General features: G+C 54.7%; 1 protein-coding gene across 2 annotated transcripts in view; it reads left to right on the forward strand.

The window, feature by feature from the left end:
* The window catches only part of LOC115127149 (FHF complex subunit HOOK-interacting protein 1B-like), a 113,965-nt gene that overhangs the window by 62,218 nt on the left and 35,094 nt on the right, over positions 1-16,653 (forward strand). Inside the window, exons 7-13 of one of the 2 annotated variants that reach the window (XM_065019555.1) lie at positions 352-597; positions 791-958; positions 3,258-3,337; positions 3,479-3,648; positions 4,914-6,314; positions 7,540-7,718; positions 9,357-9,519. In XM_065019555.1, the coding sequence (XP_064875627.1) occupies positions 352-597; positions 791-958; positions 3,258-3,337; positions 3,479-3,648; positions 4,914-6,314; positions 7,540-7,718; positions 9,357-9,519 (2,407 nt within the window). Of the gene's footprint in view, positions 1-351; positions 598-790; positions 959-3,257; positions 3,338-3,478; positions 3,649-4,913; positions 6,315-7,539; positions 7,719-7,946; positions 8,071-9,356; positions 9,520-16,653 lie in introns of those variants that run through there. The other variant, XM_065019560.1, reaches the window with a different exon arrangement.

Raw genomic sequence — 16,653 nt, forward strand, 5'->3', positions numbered from 1 at the left:
TGTCTGTGTTGGCTAGCTGTTCTCCAAGGGGCTGTGGCGTTATTAAACCAGAGACCGTTTTTCAGATTAAACGAGGAACACATTTGCCTGTAGACACTGTCCCGAGACCTGTTTTCCAATGCATGTGTATATCTCCCAGCAATGTCATCTTTCTCCCTCCTTTATTTGATCAGAAAATACATCATTAATACATGGACTGTTAGTATTTCCCGCTGTGTGTTTGTGATGTGCTGCTGCCACACATGCCTGCTTTCCCTTATATTTGACACATGTTCAGCCTTGTCAAAATGAATATTTCACCTCTTAATTTAGTCCTAAACATCCACTGACCTCTTCCCCCCCCCCCTCCAGGTGCTGGCCACGGGCCTCAGTGCTCTCTACTCCTCCCTGCCGAGGAAGATAGAGGTACGGGGGGATGACTGGCACGCTCTGCGCAGGGAGGACTGGATGGGCGTGTCTTCTCTGGTGCTCTTCATGAACTCTCTGGAGTTCTGTAACGCTGTCATTCAGGTGGCTCACCCCCTGGTCCGCAGACAGCTGGTCGACTACGTTCACAACGGCTTCCTGGTCCCTGTCATGGGACCCGCCCTACACAAGGTAGGGGGGGGAACTCTCTGATTGGCTAGCCTGAGCTGATTGATTGAATTTATTAGCTAGTTAAAAAAATAGTAGCCAGCCGGAGACGACGCTCAAAGATGTGATTTTATTACTCTTCTCGTTAAAACATGTAATTTTGGCTGCCAACATCAGAATAGTTTATTGTAATATGTATCACCACCCCCCCCCCCAGTCATCTGTAGATGAGATGATAGCCAGTACAACCTACCTGGACCTGTTCCTGCGCAGCGTCACGGAAACGTCTCTCCTTAAAGCCTTCCTGCGTTTTATCCTCATGCATCGCCACGACAACGACACCATCCTGGACACGTTGCTAACGCGCATCAGCAGCAACTCGAGGGTCAGTACTATGTTGGTGTTTGTGAGTGTACAGTACTGGGGGTTCTCTGGGAGTGAGAGGGAGAAGTTGACATTCATTTTTCAGTCATTTAAGCAGACCATCTTATCTAAAGCCACTTACAGTTAGTGCCATCAAAAGGTAGCTAGGTGAGACAACCACATCCATATTAGTTGTAGTAAGTAAAATGTAGTAAGTAATGTTCTGCTGTCTTCTCTCCTACAGCTGTATCTAATGTTCTGTAGTTTCTCTCCTACAGCTGTGTCTAATGTTCTGCTGTTTCTCTCCTACAGCTGTGTCTAATGTTCTGCTATTTACATTTACATTTAAGTCATTTAGCTGTGTCTAATGTTCTGCTCTTCCTCAGCTGTGTCTAATGTTCTGACTCCTACAAATTTCTGGTGCTTTTCACCTTATGACATCCAGTGGAATGTTCAGCCACTTTACAATAGTGCATCTAGGTCTTTTTCTCTCCTAAGGGGTCTAATGTTCTGGTTCTGCTCTTTCTCCTAAATGATTATTTACATTTACTTTATCCTATCCTAGGTATTCCATTAAAATAGTGGTGGGGGTTTCAGGTGTCTCCGGAAGGTGGTGATTGAATCCGCTGTCCTGGCGTCGTGAGGGAGTTTGTTCCACCATTGGGGGCCAGAGCAGCGAACAGTTTTGACTGGGCTGAGCGGGGAACTGTACTTCCTCAGTGGTAGGGGGCGAGCAGGCCAGAGGTGGATGAACGCAGTGCCCTTGTTTGGGTGTAGGGCCTGATCAGAGCCTGGAGGTACTGAGGTGCCGTTCCCCTCACAGCTCCGTAGGCAAGCACCATGGTCTTGTAGCGGATGCGAGCTTCAACTGGAAGCCAGTGGAGAGAGCGGAGGAGCGGGGTGACGTGAGAGAACTTGGGAAGGTTGAACACCAGACGGGCTGCGGCGTTCTGGATGAGTTGTAGGGGTTTAATGGCACAGGCAGGGAGCCCAGCCAACAGCGAGTTGCAGTAATCCAGACGGGAGATGACAAGTGCCTGGATTAGGACCTGCGCCGCTTCCTGTGTGAGGCAGGGTCGTACTCTGCGGATGTTGTAGAGCATGAACCTACAGGAACGGGCCACCGCCTTGATGTTATTTGAGAACGACAGGGTGTTGTCCAGGATCACGCCAAGGTTCTTAGCGCTCTGGGACGAGGACACAATGGAGTTGTCAACCGTGATGGCGAGATCATGGAACGGGCAGTCCTTCCCCGGGAGGAAGAGCAGCTCCGTCTTGCCGAGGTTCAGCTTGAGGTGATGATCCGTCATCCACACTGATATGTCTGCCAGACATGCAGAGATGCGATTCGCCACCTGGTCGTCAGAAGGGGTGGCTCTCCTACAGCTGTGTCTAATGTTCTGCTGTGTCTAATGTTCTGCTGTGTCTAATGTTCTGCTATGTCTAATGTTCTGCTGTTTCTCTCCTACAGCTGTGTCTAATATTCTGTTATTTCTCTCCTACAGCTGTGTCTAATGTTCTGTTATTTCTCTCCTACTACAGCTGTGTCTAATGTTCTGTAGTTTCTCTCCTACAGCTGTGTCTAATGTTCTGCTATGTCTAATGTTCTGTTGTGTTTAATGTTCTGTTGTTTCTCTCCTACAGCTGTGTCTAATGTTCTGCTGTTTCTCTCCTACAGCTGTGTCTAATGTTCTGCTGTGTCTAATGTTCTGTTATGTCTAATGTTCTGTTTCTCTCCTACAGCTGTGTCTAATGTTCTGCTGTTTCTCTCCTACAGCTGTGTCTAATGTTCTGTTATTTCTCTCCTACAGCTGTGTCTAATGTTCTGCTATGTCTAATGTTCTGCTATGTCTAATGTTCTGTTATTTCTCTCCTACAGCTGTGTCTAATGTTCTGCTATGTCTAATGTTCTGCTATTTCTCTCCTACAGCTGTGTCTAATGTTCTGCTATGTCTAATGTTCTGTTATTTCTCTCCTACAGCTGTGTCTAATGTTCTGTTATTTCTCTCCTACAGCTGTGTCTAATGTTCTGTTATGTCTAATGTTCTGCTATGTCTAATGTTCTGCTGTGTCTAATGTTCTGCTGTTTCTCTCCTACAGCTGTGTCTAATGTTCTGTTATTTCTCTCCTACAGCTGTGTCTAATGTTCTGTTATGTCTAATGTTCTGCTATGTCTAATGTTCTGCTGTGTCTAATGTTCTGCTGTTTCTCTCCTACAGCTGTGTCTAATGTTCTGTTATGTCTAATGTTCTGTTATGTCTAATGTTCTGCTATGTCTAATGTTCTGCTGTGTCTAATGTTCTGCTGTTTCTCTCCTACAGCTGTGTATGGTGTCTTTGAGCCTGTTTAGGACTCTGCTCTCTCTCAACTGTGAAGACCTCATGTTGCAGCTCGTTCTCAGGTAGATACTGTGTGTGTGTTGTGTTACTATACTACTGCTGAGAATGTAACAGTGTATTGTTGTCTTACTGCATATTTTTAAGATTCTACTTGTAATAAAAAAACACATTATAAATGAAATCTATTATTATTTTCATGACAGGTATCTGCTGCCCTGTACCCATGTGATGTTGAGTCAGAGGCGTGCCATCAGGGACACTGATCTCTATGGTAAATCAGCTGACAAGTTCCTGTCCCTGATCCCAGACTGCTGCCGTCTGAGCACAGCGACCTCTGCTGAGCGGGAGGAAGAACCTGCCCTTTGGGGGAAAGGTAACTTGACTGACAGGCGACTAACCACGGTTTCTACTGAACAGTTCACTCATTCGAGCAGATCATCCAGATGAACTTACAATGTACCCCTTTTTCAATACACAAGACAAGCATAAGAAACGGTGTGTGTTTTAAACCATTGTGCTGTGTTAAAGATTTGGATAGAGTTGAACTTCAATTTTAACTATACGTTTTCATTATGAAGTTTTATGGAGATATTTTGTTATATTTTTTTATCAATGTTTAAAATATATACAGTGGGGCTAAAAAAAAGTATTTAGTCAGCCACCAATTGTGCAAGTTCTCCCACTTAAAAAGATGAGAGAGGCCTGTAGGAAGCTAGGAAAGACCAATAAAAGGAAGCTAGGAAAGACCAATAAAAGGAAGCTAGGAAAGACCAATAAAAGGAAGCTAGGAAAGACCAATAAAAGGAAGCTAGGAAAGACCAAGAAAAGGAAGGAAAGAGAGCTAGTCACACGGGACTCGTCGGAGGTCTGTAACGCTGACGTGCCAACTTCTGTCTGTTGCGTCTGAACCGTTTGGGTTCTAAAACTAAGATGACCCCACTGTGGAAAGTGGAGACCCTCACGAACATGTCACGGGATTCGTCTGACGGTAACCCATACACATTAATGGAAGTAGTTTTGTGGCAAATAAGGGGTTAAAAACATATGTATTTGCTGATCTTATATTTCCTAGGTATAGTGAAAGGGGGGATACCTAGTCAGTTGTACATTTAACCCAACCACTCTGAATCACAGAGGTGTGGGGGGGCATAATCGATGGTGCCCAGGGAACATTGAAGGGAACTGCCTTTCCCAGGGGTAGAACGAGAGATTTTTAACTTGTCGGTTCGGGGATTCGATCCAACAACCTTTCGTTTACTGGCCCAACGTTCTAACCACTAGGCTACCTGCCTATAGGACAGACACTTCAAAACCTTAGTCCAAAAAGAAATCACAAGGAATATATATTTTTTTAACCATTTATGAATGTGTTATTTAATGTGTTTCTATGGGCTATAGTGGTAAAGGCAAAATTCAATATAAAATGAAATAACAAAATAAAAGGGCATATAAAAATTAAAATAAATGACAATAAAATTTAAATACAAATATTTTTTTATATATTTTTTTTAAGTTGCATTATGTTACACAATGACTCTCTTGTTTGACTCACTACTTAGATTTATATATAAATGTTGTAAATATGTATCTACATAAAGTAGAATCATGACTAATGTTCATCCCTCTGTCTGTCTGTAGTCCTGAACAGCCCCAGCTCAGAGTCTCCAGTACACCACAAACCCAGCACTCCATCCCGCTTGGCCCTCTTCATGCGCCAGCAGAGCACTGGAGGAGGGCCCTGCACCCCCTCCCCCACCGAGACGATCCCCTCGTCGCCCGGTGCCGGCCCCAACACCCCCCTGTCCCCAGATAGCCCCATGCACCCCGTCCCAGAGGGGCTGGACTGGGAGTCGGGGTACCTGGAGTACCTCAGGGACGCCCGTAGGGGGGTAGAGCTGTGCTCCTGGGCATGCCGGAACTGGTCAGCCCCCTACGACGGAGAGGACCCCTCACCCAACACGGCCCCTCTACCACCCCCGCCCCCCACCTCCAACCCCTCCCTGGCCATGTTCCCAGAGCACTTCTCCTTCCAGCAGGGAGGAGGAGGTGGTGGTAGTACCTCCCCCGGCCAGCAGAGGGCAGCGGTGGTGGCAGCGGCGCGGTCAGAGTGGAGCAGTACAGAGAGGGACAGTGGAGAGTGGGACGTCACCATCGGTGAGAACAGCTGTATCAGCCTCACGCCCCGCACCAAGAAACGCAGCCTGCAGAGAGAGGATGTCCACCTCCCCAAACCTCTCCATCTCCCTCCTGATTCTGCCTCCCTCCCTGACCCCTCCGCTGTTCCCCACCTCCGCTCCGCCCCCACCAAGGGCGCTCAGCAGGCCATCATCAATGGGACGTTGTTGGGGGGGCAGGGGGACAGGTGTAGGGACAGCCAGGATGGAGGGATGGAGGTTAAGAAGGTGAAGAGAGAGTTGGGCGAGCAACGGCACCCTGCTGGGGGGGACTCTAGTCAGAACGGGGAGGTGAGTGCCTGCCCTGCCCCTGCCCAGTCCTGTGGGTCCCTACAGGGCTTCTACAGTGAAGGGAATGGGAGTGGGGCTGCGGAAAGCTCCAGAGGTCTTCCACCACACAAACCGAGTCACACCCAGACTCCGTCTGCTTCACTGCTCTCAGAACCCCGTACCAACTCCTCCAACGACAGGCTGACCCTCCGTGCTGCAGCATCCAGCCCTGGATCGGGACCTCCAGAGGCAATGCTCTTTAACCAGTCAGAAGCAGTGGAGCGACTGATCTCTGAGCTCCTGGATGGGGCTGGGCCTGGGGAGGGGGGCCAGCAGGGGCCTGGGGACTCCAACGGCCAGGGCATCAGCATCGAGGCCTTCACCCAGGAACTCCGGGAGCTGGAGGACAGGGTGAGGGAGAGGAGCAAGGGGGTGGGGCTGTTCAGACAGCTGGAGGAGACCACCAGAGACCCCCACTCAGGGGAACCACCGCCCCCCTCTCCCCTGGACGCTGACCTGATGGGGAGCGGGGTAGTGGCTGGAGTTGTGGGGGTGCTCAGGCCTCTAGGACAGCCATCCACTCAGCCCTACACAGGTGAGAAAGACCACCAGGGAGCAGTAGGGTTTTTGTGTCTATTAGATGATGTTGTTTACTGTTTATCTGCTGTTTACGTGTGTTAAGATGTGAGTTCTCATATTTTAAATTGGTGCTCGAGGGTTGGATGCTGCTCCATTTATTAAATTATTTTGATGTTGGTTTGATGTTTTCTTTTGGTTGACTTCCTCTTTTGATGTTAGATGGCGTTGCACAGGAAATTAATGTAGACTGTTGCTTCCATTTGATATCTAGTCTTGTTTTGTTGCCAGTTTTTTTTTCTTGTTGGATCTTGACTTCCATTAGTGTGCATGTACACCTTCCTCTCTCTTTCCCCCTCTCTCTCTTTCCCCCTCTTCCTCGCTCCCTCTCTCTTTCCCCCTCTCCCTCGCTCCCTCTCTCTTTCCCCTCTCCCTCGCTCCCTCTCTCTTTCCCCCTCTCCCTCTCTCCTCTCTCTTTCCCCCTCTTCCTCGCTCCCTCTCTCAATCCCCCTCTTCCTCGCTCCCTCTCTCTTTCCCCCTCTCCTCTCTCCTCTCTCTTTCCCCCTCTTCCTCTCTCCTCTCTCTTTCCCCCTCTCCCTCTCTCCTCTCTCTTTCCCCCTCTTCCTCTCTCCTCTCTCTTTCCCCTCTCCCTCTCTCCTCTCTCTTTCCCCCTCTCCCTCTCTCCTCTCTCTTTCCCCCTCTCCCTCTCTCCTCTCTCTTTCCCCCTCTCCCTCTCTCTCCTCTCTTTCCCCCTCTTCCTCGCTCCCTCTCTCTTTCCCCCTCTTCCTCGCTCCCTCTCTCTTTCCCCTCCCTTGCTCTCCTCTCTCTTTCCCCCTCTCTCCTCTCTCTTTCCCCTCTCTCCTCTCTCTTTCCCCCTCTCCCTCGCTCTCCTCTTTCTTTCCCCCTCTCCCTCGCTCTCCTCCTCTCCCCCTCTCCCTCGCTCTCCTCTCTCTTTCCCCCTCTCCCTCTCTTCCTCTCTCTTTCCCCCTCTCCCTCGCTCTCCTCTCTCTTTCCCCCTCCCCTCGCTCTCCTCTCTCTTTCCCCCTCTCCCTCGCTCTCCTCTCTCTCCCTCGCTCCCCTCTCTCGTTCCCCCTCTCCCTCGCATCTGCTGGAACGTATCACTTCTCACTTCTGAGACGTGTGTTTTGTTGTACATTTTGTCCCCCGTTTCAAATAAACAAAATATCTCTCCCTCTCTCTCTGGCTCCCCCGCTCTATCGCTCTCTCTCGCGCCTCCCCTGCAGGTCCGTTCATGGTGGTTCTGTTTGCCAAGCTGGAAAACATGCTCCAGAACTCTCTGTATGTAAACATCCTGTTGACGGGTATTCTGGGCCAGCTTGCCTGCTACCCTCAGCCCCTGCTCCGATCTTTCCTCCTCAACACCAACATGGTGTTCCAACCCAGTGTCAAGTCTCTTATACAGGTAGGAAGACATCACTATGTTCCCTAACTCAAACCCAGTGTCAAATCTCTCATATGCTGACCACACCGTTAGCGTCAAGTGCGCGAGCGTTGAAAAATAAATGTACAATCATTGTTATTCAAACATTGCACCCACACTGCTCGAGCTCGTCAACGAGCATCTGCATAGCCAGGTGCTGAAATAGAACTGAATTCTAAGTCCCGCCTCTCCCATCTCATTGGTTTTTAGGAGCATATACCCAGGTGGGTGATTTGAAAGGTGAACTGAGGTCCACACTCCAGTCCAGTTGGTGGTGGTAATGCAGCATAAAGTTAGTTGCCAACCTCCATATAAAGTCCGAAGAAGAAGAAGCCTGAAGGAGGAGAGATTACTAGAAACTAACTCAGTTTCCTCTTTTATCTGTGGATTCATTGTCAGGGTAGAGGACCTTGTGCATTTCAGCTAAAATATCAACCCAATGTTTATATCCCAGGACAAAATGAGCTGGCAACAGCAAGCTAGAGAAATGGACATGAATGTTCAATGCTTTTTGACCTGTCCCCCAAATTAATTTAGTTGGTTCAGAGTTCGTTTTGATATTTCAACCTGATCACGTCTGGTGTGGGGGGACAAAATCAACATGCACGTGATGGTGCACGTGAACGAGGGACTGGTCAGCATGTCATACTGATAGGAAGGATCACTATGTTCCCTAACCTTGCTTCCCTCCCCTGCCTCCTCTCTCTCTCCCCTGCCTCCTCTCTCTCTCCCCTGCCTCCTCTCTCTCCCCTGCCTCCTCTCTCTCTCCCCTGCCTCCTCTCTCTCTCCCCTGCCTCCTCTCTCTCTCCCCTGCCTCCTCTCTCTCTCCCCTGCCTCCTCTCTCTCTCCCTGCCTCCTCTCTCTCTCCCCTGCCTCCTGTCTCTCTCCCCTGCCTCCTGTCTCTCTCCCCTGCCTCCTGTCTCTCTCCCTGCCTCCTCTCTCTCCCCTGCCTCCTCTCTCTCCCCTGCCTCCTCTCTCTCCCCCTGCCTCCTCTCTCTCCCCTGCCTCCTCTCTCTCTCCCCCTGCCTCCTCTCTCTCTCCCCTGCCTCCTCTCTCTCTCCCTGCCTCCTCTCTCTCTCCCCTGCCTCCTGTCTCTCTCCCCTGCCTCCTCTCTCTCTCCCCTGCCTCCTGTCTCTCTCCCCTGCCTCCTGTCTCTCTCCCCTGCCTCCTGTCTCTCTCCCCTGCCTCCTGTCTCTCTCCCCTGCCTCCTGTCTCTCTCCCCTGCCTCCTCTCTCTCTCCCCTGCCTCCTCTCTCTCTCCCTGCCTCCTCTCTCCTCCCTGCCTCCTCTCTCTCTCCCCTGCCTCCTCTCTCTCTCTCCTGCCTCCTCTCTCTCCCTGCCTCCTCTCTCCCCTGCCTCCTCTCTCCTCTCCTCTCTCTCTGCCTCTCCCCTCTCCTCTCTCTCTCCCTCCTCCTCTCTCTCCCCTGCCTCCTCTCTCTCCCCTGCCTCTCCTATCTCCTCTCTCTCTCCCCTGCCTCCTCTTTCTTCTCTCTCTCCCCTGCCTCCTCTCTCTTCTCTCTCCCCTACTTCCTCTCTCTTCTCTCTCTCCCCTGCCTCCTCTCTCACCCCTGCCTCCTCTCTCTCCCCTGCCCCCTCTCTCTTCTCTCTCTCACTCCCTCAGGTCCTGGGCTCAGTGAAGGGCCGCATCGAGACGTTTGCAGCGTCCCATGAGGATTTCCCTGCCATGCTGAAGAAAGCCCAGCGCTACCTGGCTGCCAGGGGCAAGGTGGACTGGGCGGACTCACCCATGGGGATGCCCACACTGCGACGCTCTGATTCTCTGGGTGAGTGAGAGGGCCACGGACACATGCAGACAGACACACACACACACAGTGTATAGTAGCCCATGGGATTGCTAGAGAGAATGAATAATGCAGACAGGCTGTGATTGGAGGATATTGGGTCATCTGTTCTGTTACCAGGGTTACTGGATAGGGTAGGCAGCAGATGAGATTATTACATTTTATCAAGACACACATCTCCTCACTAGGGTGAATCAGGCTCAAACGGTCTGTGTTCTGGCCACATATACAAAACCGTCAAAGGCAGCCGAGTGGTGGTCTAAGACACTGCATCTCGGCGATAGAGGCGTCACTACAGACACCCCGGTTCAAATCCATGCTGTGTCACAACCGGCTGTGATTGGGAGTCCAATAGTCCCAGCGTCATTCGGGTTTGCCCGGGGTAGGCCGTCATTGTAATTAAGAATTTGTTCTTAACTGACTTGCCTAGTTTAAATAAAGGTAAAAATACAAATTGTGAAACCATGTCTATATCTGCATCTGTCAGATGGCGGAGCAGCGGTCTAATGGGCGGTGCAGGGGTCTAATGGGCGGTGCGGAGGTCTAATGGGTGGTCTAATGGGTGGTCTAATGGGCGGTGCCTCGGTCTAATGGGCGGTGCAGGGGTCTAATGGGTGGTCTAATGGGTGGTGCAGCGGTCTAATGGGCGGTGCGGAGGTCTAATGGGCGGTGCAGGGGTCTAATGGGTGGTCTAATGGGCGGTGCAGCGGTCTAATGGGCGGTGCGGAGGTCTAATGGGCGGTGCAGGGGTCTAATGGGTGGTCTAATGGGCGGTGCAGGGGTCTAATGGGCGGTGCGGAGGTCTAATGGTGGGTGCAGGGGTCTAATGGGCGGTGCAGCGGTCTAATGGGCGGTGCGGAGGTCTAATGGGCGGTCTAATGGGTGGTCTAATGGGCGGTGCGGAGGTCTAATGGGCGGTGCAGGGGTCTGATGGGTGGTCTAATGGGTGGTCTAATGGGCGGTGCAGCGGTCTAATGGGCGGTGCGGAGGTCTAATGGGCGGTCTAATGGGTGGTCTAATGGGCGGTGCGGAGGTCTAATGGGCAGAGCAGCGGTCTAATGGGCGGAGCAGCGGTCTAATGGGCGGAGCAGCGGTCTAATGGGCGGTGCAGCGGTCTAATGGGCGGTGCAGCGGTCTAATGGGTGGTCTAATGGGCGGTCTAATGGGCGGAGCAGCGGTCTAATGGGCGGAGCAGCGGTCTAATGGGCGGTGCAGGGGTCTAATGGGTGGTCTAATGGGCGGTGCAGCGGTCTAATGGGCGGTGCAGGGGTCTAATGGGTGGTCTAATGGGTGGTCTAATGGGCGGTGCAGGGGTCTAATGGGCGGTGCAGGGGTCTAATGGGCGGTGCAGGGGTCTAATGGGCGGTGCAGGGGACTAATGGGCGGTGCAGGGGTCTAATGGGCGGTGCAGGGTCTAATGGGCGGTGCAGGGGTCTAATGGGCGGTGCAGGGTCTAATGGGCGGTGCAGGGTCTAATGGGTGGTCTAATGGGTGGTCTAATGGGCGGTGCAGCGGTCTAATGGGCGGTGCAGGGGTCTAATGGGTGGTCTAATGGGTGGTCTAATGGGCGGTGCAGCGGTCTAATGGGCGGTGCAGCGGTCTAATGGGCGGTGCAGGGGTCTAATGGGTGGTCTAATGGGTGGTCTAATGGGCGGTGCAGCGGTCTAATGGGCGGTGCAGGGGTCTAATGGGCGGTGCAGCGGTCTAATGGGCGGTGCAGCGGTCTAATGGGCGGTGCAGCGGTCTAATGGGCGGTGCAGGGGTCTAATGGGCGGTCTAATGGGCGGTGCAGCGGTCTAATGGGCAGCGGGGGTCTAATGGGCGGTCTAATGGGTGGTCTAATGGGCGGTGCAGCGGTCTAATGGGCGGTGCGGAGGTCTAATGGGCGGTGCAGGGGTCTAATGGGTGGTCTAATGGGTGGTCTAATGGGCGGTGCAGGGGTCTAATGGGCGGTGCGGAGGTCTAATGGGCGGTGCGGAGGTCTAATGGGCGGTGCAGGGGTCTAATGGGTGGTCTAATGGGTGGTCTAATGGGCGGTGCAGGGGTCTAATGGGCGGTGCGGAGGTCTAATGGGCGGTGCAGGGGTCTAATGGGCGGTCTAATGGGCGGTGCAGCGGTCTAATGGGCGGTGCGGAGGTCTAATGGGTGGTCTAATGGGCGGTGCAGGGGTCTAATGGGCGGTGCAGGGGTCTAATGGGCGGTGCAGGGGTCTAATGGGTGGTCTAATGGGTGGTCTAATGGGCGGTGCAGCGGTCTAATGGGCGGTGCAGGGGTCTAATGGGCGGTGCAGGGGTCTAATGGGCAGTGCAGGGGTCTAATGGGCGGTGCAGGGGTCTAATGGGCGGAGCAGCGGTCTAATGGGCGGTGCAGGGGTCTAATGGGTGGTCTAATGGGCGGTGCAGCGGTCTAATGGGCGGTGCAGGGGTCTAATGGGTGGTCTAATGGGTGGTCTAATGGGTGGTCTAATGGGTGGTCTAATGGGCGGTGCAGCGGTCTAATGGGCGGTGCAGGGGTCTAATGGGCGGTGCAGGGGTCTAATGGGCGGTGCAGGGGTCTAATGGGCGGTGCAGGGGTCTAATGGGCGGTGCAGGGGTCTAATGGGCGGTGCAGGGGTCTAATGGGCGGTGCAGGGGTCTAATGGGCGGTGCAGGGGTCTAATGGGTGGTCTAATGGGTGGTCTAATGGGCGGTGCAGCGGTCTAATGGGCGGTGCAGGGGTCTAATGGGTGGTCTAATGGGTGGTCTAATGGTGCAGCGGTCTAATGGGCGGTGCAGGGTCTAATGGGTGGTCTAATGGGCGGTGCAGCGGTCTAATGGGCGGTGCAGGGTCTAATGGGCGGTGCAGCGGTCTAATGGGCGGTGCAGGGGGTCTAATGGGCGGTGCAGCGGTCTAATGGGCGGTGCAGCGGTCTAATGGGCGGTGCAGGGGTGTAATGGGTGGTCTAATGGGCGGTGCAGCGGTCTAATGGGCGGTGCAGAGGTCTAATGGGTGGTCTAATGGGCGGTGCGGAGGTCTAATGGGCGGTGCAGCGGTCTAATGGGCGGTGCAGCGGTCTAATGGGCGGTGCAGCGGTCTAATGGGCGGTGCAGCGGTCTAATGGGCGGTGCAGCGGTCTAATGGGCGGTGCAGCGGTCTAATGGGCGGTGCAGGGGTCTAATGGGTGGTCTAATGGGCGGTGCAGCGGTCTAATGGGCGGTGCAGCGGTCTAATGGGCGGTGCAGGGTCTAATGGGTGGTCTAATGGGTGGTCTAATGGGTGGTCTAATGGGCGGTGCAGCGGTCTAATGGGCGGTGCAGGGTCTAATGGGCGGTGCAGGGGTCTAATGGGCGGTGCAGGGTCTAATGGGCGGTGCAGGGGACTAATGGGCGGTGCAGGGGTCTAATGGGCGGTGCAGGGGTCTAATGGGCGGTGCAGGGGTCTAATGGGCGGTGCAGGGTCAATGGGGTGCAGGGTCTAATGGGTGGTCTAATGGGCGGTGCAGCGGTCTAATGGGCGGTGCAGGGGTCTAATGGGTGGTCTAATGGGTGGTCTAATGGGCGGTGCAGCGGTCTAATGGGCGGTGCAGCGGTCTAATGGCGGTGCAGGGTCTAATGGGTGGTCTAATGGGTGGTCTAATGGGCGGTGGGTCTAATGGGCGGTGCAGGGGTCTAATGGGCGGTGCAGCGGTCTAATGGGGTGCAGTCTAATGGGCGGTGCAGCGGTCTAATGGGCGGTGCAGGGGTCTAATGGGTGGTCTAATGGGCGGTGCAGCGGTCTAATGGGCAGCGGGGGTCTAATGGGCGGTCTAATGGGTGGTCTAATGGGCGGTGCAGCGGTCTAATGGGCGGTGCAGAGGTCTAATGGGCGGTGCAGGGTCTAATGGGTGGTCTAATGGGTGGTCTAATGGGCGGTGCAGGGGTCTAATGGCGGTGCAGGGTGCGGAGGTCTAATGGGCGGTGCAGGGGTCTAATGGGTGGTCTAATGGGTGGTCTAATGGGCGGTGCAGGGGTCTAATGGGCGGTGCGGAGGTCTAATGGGCGGTGCAGGGTCTAATGGGTGGTCTAATGGGCGGTGCAGCGGTCTAATGGGCGGTGCGGAGGTCTAATGGGTGGTCTAATGGGCGGTCAGGGGTCTAATGGGCGGTGCAGGGTCTAATGGGCGGTGCAGGGGTCTAATGGGTGGTCTAATGGGTGGTCTAATGGGCGGTGCAGCGGTCTAATGGGCGGTGCAGGGGTCTAATGGGCGGTGCAGGGTCTAATGGGCAGTGCAGGGGTCTAATGGGCGGTGCAGGGTCTAATGGGCGGAGCAGCGGTCTAATGGGCGGTGCAGGGGTCTAATGGGTGGTCTAATGGGCGGTGCAGCGGTCTAATGGGCGGTGCAGGGTCTAATGGGTGGTCTAATGGGTGGTCTAATGGGTGGTCTAATGGGTGGTCTAATGGGCGGTGCAGCGGTCTAATGGGCGGTGCAGGGGTCTAATGGGCGGTGCAGGGTCTAATGGGCGGTGCAGGGGTCTAATGGGTGGTCTAATGGGTGGTCTAATGGGCGGTGCAGCGGTCTAATGGGCGGTGCAGGGGTCTAATGGGTGGTCTAATGGGTGGTCTAATGGGCGGTGCAGCGGTCTAATGGGCGGTGCAGGGGTCTAATGGGTGGTCTAATGGGCGGTGCAGCGGTCTAATGGGCGGTGCAGGGGTCTAATGGGCGGTGCAGCGGTCTAATGGGCGGTGCAGGGGTCTAATGGGCGGTGCAGCGGTCTAATGGGCGGTGCAGCGGTCTAATGGGCGGTGCAGGGGTGTAATGGGTGGTCTAATGGGCGGTGCAGCGGTCTAATGGGCGGTGCAGAGGTCTAAAGGGTGGTCTAATGGGCGGTGCGGAGGTCTAATGGGCGGTGCAGCGGTCTAATGGGCGGTGCAGCGGTCTAATGGGCGGTGCAGCGGTCTAATGGGCGGTGCAGCGGTCTAATGGGCGGAGCAGCGGTCTAATGGGCGGAGCAGCGGTCTAATGGGCGGTGCAGGGGTCTAATGGGTGGTCTAATGGGCGGTGCAGCGGTCTAATGGGCGGTGCAGCGGTCTAATGGGCGGTGCAGGGGTCTAATGGGTGGTCTAATGGGTGGTCTAATGGGTGGTCTAATGGGCGGTGCAGCGGTCTAATGGGCGGTGCAGGGGTCTAATGGGTGGTCTAATGGGCGGTGCAGCGGTCTAATGGGCGGTGCAGGGGTCTAATGGGCGGTGCAGGGTCTAATGGGTGGTCAGCGGTGGTCTAATGGGCGGTGCAGCGGTCTAATGGGCGGTGCAGGGTCTAATGGGCGGTGCAGGGGTCTAATGGGCGGTGCAGGGGTCTAATGGGCGGTGCAGGGGTCTAATGGGTGGTGCAGGGGTCTAATGGGTGGTCTAATGGGCGGTGCAGCGGTCTAATGGGCGGTGCAGGGGTCTAATGGGCGGTGCAGCGGTCTAATGGGCGGTGCAGGGGTCTAATGGGTGGTCTAATGGGCGGTGCAGCGGTCTAATGGGCGGTGCAGGGGTCTAATGGGTGGTCTAATGGGTGGTCTAATGGGTGGTGCAGCGGTCTAATGGGTGGTCTAATGGGCGGTGCAGCGGTCTAATGGGCGGTGCAGGGGTCTAATGGGTGGTCTAATGGGCGGTGCAGCGGTCTAATGGGCGGTGCAGCGGTCTAATGGGCGGTGCAGCGGTCTAATGGGCGGTCTAATGGGCGGTGTAATGGGCGGTCTAATGGGCGGTGTAATGGGCGGTGTAATGGGCGGTCTAATGGGCGGTCTAATGGGCGGTGCAGCGGTCTAATGGGGGGTGCAGCGGTCTAATGGGCGGTCTAATGGGCGGTCTAATGGGTGGTCTAATGGGCGGTGCAGCGGTCTAAAGGGTGGTCTAATGGGCGGTGCAGCGGTCTAATGGGCGGTCTAATGGGTGGTGCAGCGGTCTAATGGGCGGTCTAATGGGCGGTCTAATGGGTGGTGTAGCGGTCTACTGGGTGGTCTAATGGGTGGTCTAATGGGCGGTGCAGCGGTCTAATGGGTGGTCTAATGGGTGGTGCAGCGGTCTAATGGGCGGTCTAATGGGTGGTCTAATGGGCGGTCTAATGGGCGGTGTAGCGGTCTAATGGGCGGTGCAGCGGTCTAATGGGCGGTGCAGCGGTCTAATGGGGGGTGCAGCGGTCTAATGGGGGGTGCAGCGGTCTAATGGGTGGTCTAATGGGCGGTCTAATGGGCGGTCTAATGGGCGGTCTAATGGGTGGTGTAGCGGTCTAATGGGTGGTCTAATGGGTGGTCTAATGGGCGGTGCAGCGGTCTAATGGGTGGTCTAATGGGTGGTGCAGCGGTCTAATGGGTGGTGCAGCGGTCTAATGGGCGGTGCAGCGGTCTAATGGGCGGTCTAATGGGCGGTCTAATGGGCGGTCTAATGGACGGTCTAATGGGCGGTCTAATGGGCGGTCTAATGGGCGGTGCAGTGGTCTAATGGGCGGTGCAGCGGTCTAATGGGGGGTGCAGCGGTCTAATGGGGGGTGCAGCGGTCTAATGGGCGGTCTAATGGACGGTCTAATGGGCGGTCTAATGGGCGGTGCAGTGGTCTAATGGGCGGTGCAGCGGTCTAATGGGCGGTGCAGCGGTCTAATGGGCGGTCTAATGGGCGGTGTAGCAGTCTAATGGGCGGTGCAGCGGTCTAATGGGCGGTGCAGCGGTCTAATGGGCGGTGCAGCGGTCTAATGGGCGGTGCAGCGGTCTAATGGGCGGTGCAGCGGTCTAATGGGCGGTGCAGCGGTCTAATGGGCGGTCTAATGGGCGGTCTAATGGGCGGTGTAATGGGTGGTCTAATGGGTGGTCTAATGGGTGGTCTAATGGGCGGTCTAATGGGCGGTCTAATGGGCGGTGTAGCGGTCTAATGGGCGGTCTAATGGGCGGTGTAATGGGCGGTCTAATGGGCGGTGTAATGGGCGGTGTAATGGGCGGTCTAATGCGGTCTAATGGGCGGTGCAGCGGTCTAATGGGGGGTGCAGCGGTCTAATGGGCGGTCTAATGGGCGGTCTAATGGGTGGTCTAATGGGCGGTGCAGCGGTCTAAAGGGTGGTCTAATGGGCGGTGCAGCGGTCTAATGGGCGGTCTAATGGGTGGTGCAGCGGTCTAATGGG

The sequence above is a fragment of the Oncorhynchus nerka genome, linkage group LG1 (genome assembly GCF_034236695.1).
Source record: "Oncorhynchus nerka isolate Pitt River linkage group LG1, Oner_Uvic_2.0, whole genome shotgun sequence".
NCBI lineage: Eukaryota > Metazoa > Chordata > Actinopteri > Salmoniformes > Salmonidae > Oncorhynchus > Oncorhynchus nerka.